Source organism: Eubalaena glacialis, chromosome 2 (assembly GCF_028564815.1).
Source record: "Eubalaena glacialis isolate mEubGla1 chromosome 2, mEubGla1.1.hap2.+ XY, whole genome shotgun sequence".
Classification (NCBI taxonomy): domain Eukaryota; kingdom Metazoa; phylum Chordata; class Mammalia; order Artiodactyla; family Balaenidae; genus Eubalaena; species Eubalaena glacialis.
The window spans coordinates 111087816-111100560 of record NC_083717.1 but is presented as its reverse complement, the minus strand read 5'-3'; the positions used below and the strand labels follow the sequence as shown (position 1 = coordinate 111100560).

At 37.6% G+C, this 12745-nt stretch overlaps 1 protein-coding gene across 1 annotated transcript in view; it reads right to left on the bottom strand.

Moving 5' to 3' along the window:
• The window catches only part of FSIP1 (fibrous sheath interacting protein 1), a 205845-nt gene that overhangs the window by 181150 nt on the left and 11950 nt on the right, over positions 1 to 12745 (bottom strand). The window contains exons 3-4 of the mRNA XM_061182261.1: positions 11057 to 11243; positions 7538 to 7692 (exon numbers count right to left, since the gene is read on the bottom strand). Of these exons, the coding sequence (XP_061038244.1) occupies positions 7538 to 7692; positions 11057 to 11243 (342 nt within the window). The remainder of the gene's footprint in view (positions 1 to 7537; positions 7693 to 11056; positions 11244 to 12745) is intronic.

Genomic DNA, 12745 nt, shown 5'->3' with positions numbered 1-12745 from the left:
ATACAGCCACTATGGAGAACAGTATGGAGGTTCCTTAAAAAATTAGAAATAGAACTACCATACAGCCCAGCAATCCCACTACTGGGCATATACCCTGAGAAAACCATAATTCAAAAAGAGTCATGTACCACAATGTTCACTGCAGCTCTATTTACAACAGCCAGGACATGGAAGCAACCTAAGTGTCCATCGACAGATGAATGGATAAAGAAGATGTGGCACATATATACAATGGAATATTACTCAGCCATAAAAAGAAACGAAATTGAGTTATTTGTAGTGAGGTGGAGGGACCTAGAGTCTGTCATACAGAGTGAAGTAAGTCAGAAAGAGAAAAACAAATACCGTATGTTAATACATATATATGGAATCTAAAAAAAAAAAAAAATGGTCATGAAGAACCTAGGGGCAGGACGGGAATAAAGACGCAGACCTACTAGAGAATGGACTTGAGGACACGGGGAGGGGGAAGGGTAAGCTGGAACAAAGTGAGAGAGTGGCATGGACATATATACACTACCAAATGTAAAGCCTATAGCTAGTGGGAAGCAGCCGCATAGCACAGGGAGATCAGCTTGGTGCTTTGTGACCACCTAGAGGGGTGGGATAGGAAGGGTGGGAGGGAGGGAGATGCAAGAGGGAAGAGATATGGGGATATATGTATATGTATAGCTGATTCACTTTGTTATAAAGCAGAAACTAACACACCATTGTAAAGCAATTATACTCCAATAAAGATGTTAAGAGAGATTGGTTCAAGATGCGGAGTAGAAGCACGTGCTCTCACTCCCTCTTACAAGAACACCAGAATTACAACTAACTGCTGAAAAATCATTGACAGGAAGACACTGGAACTCACCAAAAAGATACGCCACATCCAAAAACAAAGGAGAAGCCACAGTGAGATGGTAGGAGGGGTGCAATCACAATAAAATCAAATCCCATTACTGCTGGGTGGGTGACTCACAAACTGGAGAACACTTATACCACAGAAGTCCACCCACTGGAGTGAAGGTTCTGAGCCCCACGTCAGGCATCCCAATCTGGGGGTCCGGCAACAGAAGGAGGAATTCCTAGACAATCAGACTTTGAAGGCTAGTGGGATTTGATTGCAGGACTTCTACAGGACTGGGGGAAACAGAGACTCCACTCTTGGAGGGCACACACAAAGTAATGTGCTCATCGGGACCCAGGGGAAGGAGTACTGGTCCCATAGGAAACTGAACCAGACCTACCTGCGAGTGTTGGAGGGCCTCCTGCAGAGGTGCGGGGTGGCTGTGTGTCACTGTGAGGACAAGGACACTAACAGCAGAAGTCTGGGAAGTACTCCTTGGCGTGAGCCCTCCCAAAGTCTGCCATTAGGCCCACCAAAGAGCCCAGGTAGGCTCCAGTGTTGGGTCCCCTCAGGCCAAACAACCAACAGGGACGGAACCCAGCCCCACCAATCAGCAGTCAAGCAGATTAAAGTTTTACTGAGATCTGCCCACCAGAGCAACAGTCAGCTCTACCCACCACCAGTCCCTCCCATCAGGAAACTTGCACAAGCCTCTTAGATAGCTCATCCACCAGAGGGCAGACAGCAGAACAAGAAGAACTACAATCCTGAAGCCTGTGGAACAAAAACCACATTCACAGAAAGATAGACAAGATGAAAAGGCAGAGGGCTATGTACCAGATGAAGGAACAAGATAAAACCCCAGAAAAACAACTAAATGAAGTGGAGATAGGCAACCTTCCAGAAAAAGAATTCAGAATAATGATAGTGAAGATGATCCAGGACCTCGGAAAAAGAATGGAGGCAAAGATCAAGAAGATGCAAGAAATGTTTAACAAAGATCTAGAAGAATTAAAGAACAAACAGAGATGAACAACACAATAACTGAAATAAAAACTACACTAGAAGGAATCAATAGCAGAATAACTGAGGCAGAAGAACGGATAAGTGACCTGGAAGACAGAATGGTGGAATTCACTGCTGCGGAACAGAATAAAGAAAAAAGAATGAAAAGAAATGAAGACAGCCTAAGAGACCTCTGGGACAACATTAAATGCAACAACATTCACATTATAGGGGTCCCAGAAGGAGAAGAGAGAGAGAAAAGACCCGAGAAAATATTTGAAGAGATTATAGTTGAAAACTTCCCTAACATGGGAAAGGAAATAGCCACCCAAGTCCAGGAAGCGCAGCGAGTCCCATACAGGATAAACCCAAGGAGAAACACGCCAAGACACATAGTAATCAAATTGGCAAAAATTAAAGACAAAGAAAAATTATTGAAAGCAGCAAGGGAAAAACGACAAATAACATACAAGGGAACTCCCATAAGGTTAACAGCTGATTTCTCAGCAGAAACTCTACAAGCCAGAAGGGAGTGGCATGATATACTTAAAGTGATGAAAGGGAAGAACCTACAACCAAGATTACTCGAGCCGGCAAGGATCTCATTCAGATTCGATGGAGAAATCAAAAGCTTTACAGACAAGCAAAAGCTAAGAGAATTCAGCACCACCAAACCAGCTCTACAACAAATGCTAAAGGAACTTCTCTAAGCGGGAAACACAAGAGGAGAAAAGGAAGTACAAAAACAAACCCAAAACCATTAAGAAAATGGTCATAGGAACATAAATATTGATAATTACCTTAAACGTGAATGGATTAAATGCTCCAACCAAAAGACACAGGCTGGCTGAATGGATACAAAAACAAGACCCATATATATGCTGTCTACAAGAGATCCACTTCAGACCTGGGGACACATTCAGACTGAAAGTGAGGGGATGGAAAAAGATATTCCATGCAAATGGAAATCAAAAGAAAGCTGGAGTAGCAATACTCATATCAGATAAAATAGACTTTAAAATACAGAATGTTACAAGAGACAAAGAAGGACACTACACAATGATCAAGGGGTCAATCCAAGAAGAAGATATAACAGTTATAAATATATATGCACCCAACACAGGAGCACCTCAATACATAAGGCAACTGCTAACAGCTCTAAAAGAGGAAATCGACAGTAACGCAGTAATAGTGGGGGACTTTAACACCTCACTTACACCAATGGACAGATCATCCAAACAGAAAATTAATAAGGAAACCCAAGCTTTAAATGACACAATAGACCACATAGATTTAATTGATATTTATAGGACATTCTGTCCAAAAACCACAGATTAAACTTTCTTCTCAAGTGTGCACGGAACATTCTCCAGGATAGATCACATCTTGGGTCACAAATCAAGCCTCAGTAAATTTAAGAAAACTGAAATCATATCAAGCATCTTTTCTGACCACAACACTAGGAGATTAGAAATCAATTACAGGGGAAAAAACGTAAAAAGCACAAACACATGGAGGCTAAACAATACGTTACTAAATAACCAAGAGACCAAAGAGGAAAACAAAGAATACCTAGAGAAAAATGACAATGAAAACACGATGATCCAAAACCTATGGGATGCAGCAAAAGCAGTTCTAAGAGGGGAGTTCATAGCTATACAAGCCTACCTCAAGAAACAAGAAAAATCTCAAAGAAAGAATCTAACGTTACACCTAAAGGAACTAGAGGAAGAAGAACAAAACCCAAAGTTAGCAGCAGGAAAGAAATCATAAAGATCAGAGCAGAAATAAATGAAACAGAAACAAAGAAAAAAATAGCAAAGATCAATAAAACTAAAAGCTGGTTCTCTGAGAAGATAAACAAAACTGATAAACTATTAGCCAGACTCTTCAAGAAAAATGGGGAGAGGACTCAAATCAATAAAATTAGAAATGAAAAAGGAGAAATCACAACTGACACTGAAGAAATACAAAGGACTATTAGAGATTACTACAAACAACTATATGCCAAAAAAAATGGACAACCTGGAAGAAATGGACAAATTCTTAGAAAGGTATAACCTTCCAAGACTGAACCAGGAAGAATTAGAAAATATGAACAGACCAATCACAAGTAATGAAATTGCTTCCAACAAAAATCTTCCAACAAACGAAAGTCTAGAACCAGATGGCTTCACAGGTGAATTCTATCAAACATTTAGAGAAGAGCTAACACCCATCCTTCTCAAACTCTTCCAAAAATTGCAGAGGAAGGAACACTCCCAAACTCATTCTATGAGGCCACCAGCACCCTGATACCAAAACCAGACAAAGATACTACAAAAAAAGAAAATTACAGACCAATATCACTGATGAATATAGATGCAAAAATCCTCAACAAAATACTAGCAAACAGAATCCAACAACACATTAAAAGGATCATACACCATGATCAAGTGGGATTTATCCCAGGGATGCAAGGATTCTTCAATATATGCAAATCAATCAATGTGATACACCATATTAACAAATTGAAGAATAAAAACCATATGATCATCTCAATAGATGCAGAAAAAGCTTTTGACAATATTCAACAGCCATTTATGATAAAAACTCTCCAGAAAGTGGGCATAGAGCGAACCTACCTCAACATAATAAAGGCCATATACGACAAACCCACAGCAAACATCATTCTCAATGGTGAAAAACTGAAAGCATTTCCTCTAAGATCAGGAACAAGACAAGGATGTCCACTCTCACCACTATTATTCAACATAGTTTTGGAAGTCCTAGCCACGGCAATCAGAGAAGAAAAATAAATAAAAGAAATACAAATTGGAAAAGAAGTAAAACTGTCACTGTTTGCAGATGACATGATACTATACGTAGAGAATCCTAAAGATGCCACCAGAAAACTACTAGAGCTAATGAATGAATTTGGTAAAGTTGCAGGATACAAAATTAATGCACAGAATTCTCTTGCATTCCTATACACTAATGATGAAAAATCTGAAAGAGAAATTAAGGAAACACTCCCATTTACCATTGCAACAAAACAAATAAAATACCTAGGAATAAAACTACCTAGGGATACAAAAGGCCTGTATGCAGAAAACTATAAGACACTGTTGAAAGAAATTAAAGATGATACCGACAGATGGAGAAATATTCCATGTTCTTGGATTGGAAGAATCAATATTGTGAAAATCACTATACTACCCAAAGCAATCTACAGATTCAATGCAATCCCTATCAAACTACCAATGGCATTTTTTACAGAACTAGAACAAAAAATCTTAAAATTTGTATGGAGACACAAAAGACCCCGAATAGCCAAAGCAGTCTTGAGGGAAAAAAACGGAGCTGGAGGAATCAGACTCTCTGACTTCAGACTATATTACAAAGCTACAGTAATCAAGACAATATGGTACTGGCACAAAAACAGAAATATAGATCAATGGAACAGGATAGAAAGCCCAGAGATAAACTCACACACCTACGGTCAACTAATCTATGACAAAAGAGGCAAGGATATACAATGGAGAAAAGACAGTCTCTTCAATAAGTGGTGCTGGGAAAACTGGACAGCTACATGTAAAAGAATGAAATTAGAACACTCCCTAACACTATACACAAAAATAAACTCAAAATGGATTAAAGACCTAAATGTACACCAGACACTGTCAAACTCTTAGAGGAAAACATAGGAAGAACACTCTTTGACATAAATCACAGCAAGATCTTTTTTGATCCACCTCCTAGAGTAATGGAAATAAAAACAAAAATAAACAAATGGGACCTAATGAAACTTAAAAGCTTTTGCAAAGCAAAGGAAACTACAAACAAGACAAAAAGACAACCCTCAGAATGGGAAAAAATATTTGCAAATGAAGCAACTGACAAAGTATTAATCTCCAAAATATATAAACAGCTCGGGCAGCTCAATATTAAAAAAACAAACAACCCAATCAAAAAATGGGCAGAAGACCTAAATAGACATTTCTCCAAAGAGGACATACAGATGGCCAACAAACACATGAAAGAATGTTGAACATCATTAATCATTAGATAAATGCAAATCAAAACTACAATGAGATATCATCTCACACCAGTCAGAATGGCCATCATCAGAAAATCTACAAACAACAAATGCTGGAGAGGGTGTGGAGAAAAGGGAACCCTCTTGCACTGTTGGTGGGAATGTAAATTGATACAGCCACTACGGAGAACAGTATGGAGGTTCCTTAAAAAACTAAAAATAGAATTACCATATGACCCAGCAATCCCACTACTGGGCATATACCCAGAGAAAACCATAATTCAAAAAGACACATACACCCCAATGTTCATTGCTGTGCTATTTACAACAGCCAGGTCATGGAAGCAACCTAAATGCCCATCGACAGACGAATGGATAAAGAAGATGTGGTACATATATGCAATGGAATATGACTCAGCCATAAAAAGGAACGAAACTGGGTCATTTGTAGAGATGTGGATGAATCTAGAGACTGTCATACAGAGTGACGTAAGTCAGAAAGAGAAAAACAAATATCGTATATTAACACATATATGTGGAACCTAGAAAAATGGTACAGATGAACCGGTTTGCAGGGCAGAAATAGAGACACAGATATAGAGAGCAAACATATGGACACCAATGGGGGAAAGCAGCGGGGGGTGGTGGTGGTGGTGTGATGAATTGGGAGACTGGAATTGACATGTATACACTGATGTGTATAAAATGGATGACTAATAAGAACCTGCTGTATAAAAAATAAATAAAATAAATAAAATTCAAAAAGAAAAAAAAAAAAGAATTTATAGTTTTGGCTTGCACATTTGGTGACCCCACCCAGAGTTTAATTTTGACTTTGATGGGAGATAGTAAGCTAAATTTATCTTCTGTCCCTGCACTATTTAATTAGCCCATCCATTTGTTGTAATCCCACTTCTGCAATAAATAAATGTCCACTTAAAAAAAAAAAAACCGATCTGTTATTATAATGTTCCTTACCTTAAAAGTGCTCTCCTTTGAGGGGCAAAGTTCAAATATGAGCCAATGGCTATGCATCAAGTCAGTGCCAACATGTGGTCAACTTCCGCCCCTCAGTACCACAGAGAATAAAAGGTCCAAGAAGGCCAAGGAGAGTTCATTGAGACAGAAGCAAATAGAGCATGGTCACAGGCCACAAGCATTTTACAGCTCCCCAAAGACAGCCTGACCAGCATGTGAAATAGTCAACTCCCTGCTTGTTTGTCACAAACGTTTACTCAAATAATAATGGTAACCAGGGGGGTTAAATTTTTGTGTATTTGTGTACTTATGTCCAAATTGTAAGCTCGCTGAAGAAAAAGCAGCCATATATACTTGATGAAGGTAGGCACCAGATCCCTTTCTATTCCAGCGATGGAGGACCCAGGCTTGACACTGGTGACAGAAGCCTATGGTGCTGTCTCTCCACTATCCATGGGGAACGAACATGCCCAGTGCAGTGCCCGAAATCCAGAATCCTGCAAAGTCACCTTCTCCAGTTCCAGAAAACCATCTCCCTCACTACCGCCCTGCCCCATACACACACATATACACACCACTGCCCTACCTCCACAAAATAAATTAAGGCAGACCACACTAACACTACCAGAGTCCATGCTTTTCTTACTCATCTTAGAGGAAGTTGTTTCTCACATGTCAGCATAAGATTATACAATTCTTACCTTAAGTTTTTCCCACAGCTTTATTCTCATTTCTAGACCTTGCTTCTGGATTTCTTTTTCTCTGTGTTGTCTCTTCACCAATATCTTATCAAGCCTCTTCATCTTCTGAATAGCGTCTTGAAGTTGAGAATCTAATTCTTTTAATTCGGATTCATCTATATTATGTCGAAAGTAGGAATGAGCTTGAAGTTTAGTAAAATCATAAAGCCTTTTTCTTCTTGTTTTGTTTTTACTATTTGTTCTTTCATTCAACAAATGTTTATGGCTGATGGTAATAACTAACACTGGTGTCATGTATCTTGGTTTACAAGGTGCTTTCACATATTTTTTTCATATAATTATCTAACAACCCTGTGAAACAGACATTTACCTCTATTTTACGGTTGAGATAACTGGGTCCTTTCAAATAGCTAATAAATTATAGCACTGAATTCAGAAGTGGATCTCGTATGATTTTAAATCCCAAATTCTTTCTCCTTCATTCTGCTATACTTTCTATATTCATAACTAACAAATAAACAATAAGACAAAGACCCTATCCTAAAGCTGCTTCAGACTAACTGAAAGAGAAGTCACACAAATAGCTACAGTAAAATGTAGCATGTCATAGAGACACAGAGTGATTCCAACATGTTAGAAACAAATTCAGAAAAGTACACAGTGTATCTTAACACCTTTAATCTATGCCTCTCCCATTTGTTCTATTTTCCTGAAGTATCTAAAAATGTTCTTGAATTGTGGATAATTGATAGTAACTTATTTGAAATTAGGAACTCTTTAGAACTTCTGTCATTCAAGTTTTAACTTATCATTATGAATAATAATATTAATAATTATCATTATCATTATGATTAATGATAATATTAATAATAGCAGCTAACATTTATAGAGTTACCAGATAGGCACAGTCTTAAGTGCTTTTTTACATTGATTATCTCATGTAATCTTCACCATAAACCAGCAAGATGGTATATTGTAACTGAGTTACATATATGTCCAAGATATATCATCTTATAACTAGTAAATGCCAGAGTCAGTTTCCACCCGATCTGTCTGACTGCAGAGCCAAAGCTCTTCACCACCAGGAGATACTTCCTCTGTAAGGTCTGATGAAAGATGATAATCTGGCAATGAGCATAAATGCTCAAATTCTAAAGTCTCAGCCACCCCAGCTTAGATAGTTAGAAATGGCATATTATGCAAAGAAAAGCCAAGTTTTGCAACTTTTGAAAATACAGAGCCCAGGGATGTTTCCCTATAATGTATATCACTTCCTCTTAAAGGAAAAGGAGATATGTTTAGAGGGAATAAGCTTATCCAAAAACGATACTAATCTTACTAATAAGGAGACTCTACAAATCATATGGCTCATGCACGTCGAATGCAACAGCCTCTAGTTCTAATTCCCAACCACCAGCCCTAGCATTCTCAGGCCCCATGGTACATGGGTGGTCTATCCAACAGGCATTTTCAAGTAACTCTTGCAGTACGGAAACAGTATAAACAAATACACTGTAAATGGGGCCAATAGCTAATCTCAACTCTAATACCTTGTTTCCTAATAACTGTAATCCTGAGTCACCTGGCCCAAGAGCTGATCTCATCCCAAACATACTCTAACTCAGCAGTTCACAAAGTTTATGAGCTCAGCTTCCCTTTACAGTTTATAAATTATGGAGAACCCAAAGTACCTTTTGTTTATGTGAGTTACATCTATTGATAATTACCATATTAGAAATCAGAACTGAAAAATATTATAAATATGTATTTATCTATTCATTTTAAAATAATAAACATGGTATTACTAATTACATGCTAACATAAATATAACACTTTTATAACAACCACATTTTCCAAAAAAAATATTGAGAAGAATGGCAATATTTTAAATTTTTAGTATCTGGATTAATAGAAGACAGCTGGATTCTCATCTCTGCTTCAAAGTCAATCTACTGTAATCTGTTGCTTCAGTTAAAGTATTGACTCTATGAAGAAAATTTGGCCTCGGACAGTAGTTGGAAAGGGGAGGAGAAATTTAATACCCTTTTCAGATAACTGTGGATATTCTTCCTTGATACTAATATCAAAACTGGACAAGAGGTAGTTTCTTAAAGGTTAGTTGTAATGTGAAATCTGTAACCCTATCCGTGAGCTTTTTGTATTTGTTCCATAAATCCATGGATCTATCCTTTATGTTGAATGGATCTTTCATCCTGCATTGATTATTTGGAAAATAGTGGTTCACTGAATTATGCAGACCTTCAAAATATTAATGCATTTCAGTATACAATATGAAAAAATCACATTTGTTAATATTGTCACCAATTTTTATCAGAAAAGTCTAAGTATTGGGAAGCTGTAAAGCTCATGCTGACATACAAAAATTTTCCAAGATTCTAATTTTTCACTTGAAAGCTCAAATTTTATCATTGACATAAAATACTGTCAGTTGTTTTCCTGGAAATAACAGGCCCATTTCATTTTTTTAAAAATGTCTGCCAAATATCTAAGTCTGAATGATAATAGATGGTCTGTCTCTCATTCTTTCAAGTAAAAATGGTGTCCCATTAAAAAGTGGCCAGTTCAGCTCTCAACTTAAATTATCACACCAGTTCTTTTCCTCAACACAAACTTCACATTTTGGCACACAGCAGAATTATTGTATATGTACCTACCATTTTACCACACAGGATATTAAAAAGATGTGTACTCAAAGGTCAAGATTAAATAGAATTTAAACTTTTTACTGCTCCATCAAGGACATTTTTGCATGACACTGGCTATTTCTTTTTTCTGCCCATGCCAGGTCTTGAAGAACACAATGACTATTCGTACAATTTGGTGCCATTCATTGCCTTGATTCATGCTAAAGCACCAGCAATTTTACCCACCATTGCTTTTGTACCATCAGTGAAACCAACCATTCAGTGGGCAAAAAGGCAAACAGCATTATTTCAATATTACAATGAATTATATCACTGATATATCAGTATTATGATGAAAGTAGTTTTGACTTTGCAGAGTTCCTAAAAGGGTCTCAGGGCCCAGGGCTCTTTCAGTCCATGTTTTGAGAACTGCTGTTCTCATTTACTCTGACCAGTATTAATTAATACCAGTATTAATACCCATGAAACAATGGACTCTCTTAAAATCCAAAAGTTATTAAAATCAAATGGGATTATCCCTTAAAAGGCATTTATAAATTATAGGATATATTTTATTGTACAATTTTCAAAAAGATCAATAAATCATGTCATAAAATGCAGAAATACTTCCTACTTGATTAATGTAAAATGACTACAATAACAATTTTATTAAATGACATATTTTATTATTTTTCTAAGTGTATTTAAGAACTCTTAATATTCTTATAAATGAAAACTGGTGATTTGCTTGCTCACAAAAAAAGTCTCATTTTTTAATTATTTCTACTTAGCTGATAAAAAAAATATGTAATTCTAATATTTTAACTATAGTTTCTGTAATTATCATTAGCCAATCACCAAGTGATTATCCTACCTGAACATTCAGGGATTATCTGATGCTGAACCAAGTTCGAATCTTCATCTGGTCCCTCTTCAGCCAGTTTTATTTTCTCAGAGTAGTTCTCCCCTTTATCATCATTACTGTTTCTACCTTCCTCTGTATTACTACTGCCTTCTGAGTGGGCCTCTTTACCAGAGTTCAAATTGATTGCAGTATCAACCTAAAAATTATTTCCAAAGAAACAGTTTTCAAAAGTAAAAGTAAAAAAAAATTTTTTTTAATTTTAAATTTCTAGACTATTTTAACTCTAATGTAAGTATATGTGAGGACATACATATATATAGTAGCATTAAATGATTCTAGAAATATGACACTTAATTAAATGTAATTTAAATACACAATTAAATTTAATAACATTTGCACCAAAGTAATATGCACCACTCTCCAGCAATTTCTAGCAATAATAGAGAAGGGTCAGGAATCAGTCCCAAAGAGAACTGCTCTCTGCCAAGCTCTGGGGATGAAGCATGATGGCCCCTGCTCTCTGAGCTTACCCTCAGATGGAGAGTCAAGGGTCTAGAGCTGGGCTGTCCAATACAATAGCCACTCGCCGCACGTGGCTATTGAACAGCTGCAAAGTAAACAGGCTGAACTGCGACGTGCTTCTAATGGAGTTCTTCAAATCAGAACCATGTGCTTTGCTGAATAATTTATTTTTACGCTATTCACAGTTTTTCTATTTCATTTTGGTTTCTCTTTCCATTTTAGCAAAGTTCATTTTGAAGACACCAGTTTGGTGCAGCTGTGTTTTCCTGAGAGAGAACAAGAAAAGACATCCATGGCTGCTCCAGGAATAAACAGGCATCAGAGGGCCCTGAGGGCTGTGCTTGGCAGTAAGAGTCACAGTGGAGGTGAACACAGCCCATGGGAGAGGCAAAACCTCAGGGACAGCAGGTCAGCCACTGCTGAGAGGAGTACCTTTCCCCTCCAACGGAGGGACTGTCTGCTCCAGCCCTTCAGGGGTCAGCCCTTGGAGGCTTTTATGCTCATGGTCCACACTCCACCACTGTAATCTGTGCCCCCTTGTGAATCTCCAGGACAGGAGGTAGACGGTGCTGAGAATTAAACTGCCAGGGATACAGGACTGCACGAGCATCTATGTTCACCTGAACTAGGACGTAAGCCCCAGCAGAAATGAGCTGAGCCAGTGGTATAAAAATCATAGCCGACATTGACTGAGGAATTACTATTAGCCAGGTCCTGTGCTAAGTACTTTAGACACACTACCTCGTTCACGCCTCACAATGATACAGGCATTACTACCCGGATATAACAGAGAAGAAAACAGATCCAGTATGGAATGAAACTAGTGGAGACCCAATTTATAATAAGCAAAACAATGCTTACTTTATGTGATCTTGGAGGTGTTAAAGAAGGTTCCCTGTTGAAAAATATTCTTCTGTCAAAGACAGGGTAAAGCCTAAAATTCCATAATGTCCAGTAAATCCTTAAGGCTATATAGTTCTGTGAAAACGCTGAAATTGCTAGGAGAGGTCACACGAGCCCTGTCAGTAATTTATATCTTGGCATAAATGAATCTAGCTGACCTTTCCCTGAGAAGGGGTTTTTATACAGGGGAAACATAAGTAGACATTAGCAACATACTCAGATACCACACTTCAGGATACACAAAGATCTTTCACATATATCATCCCATATGAT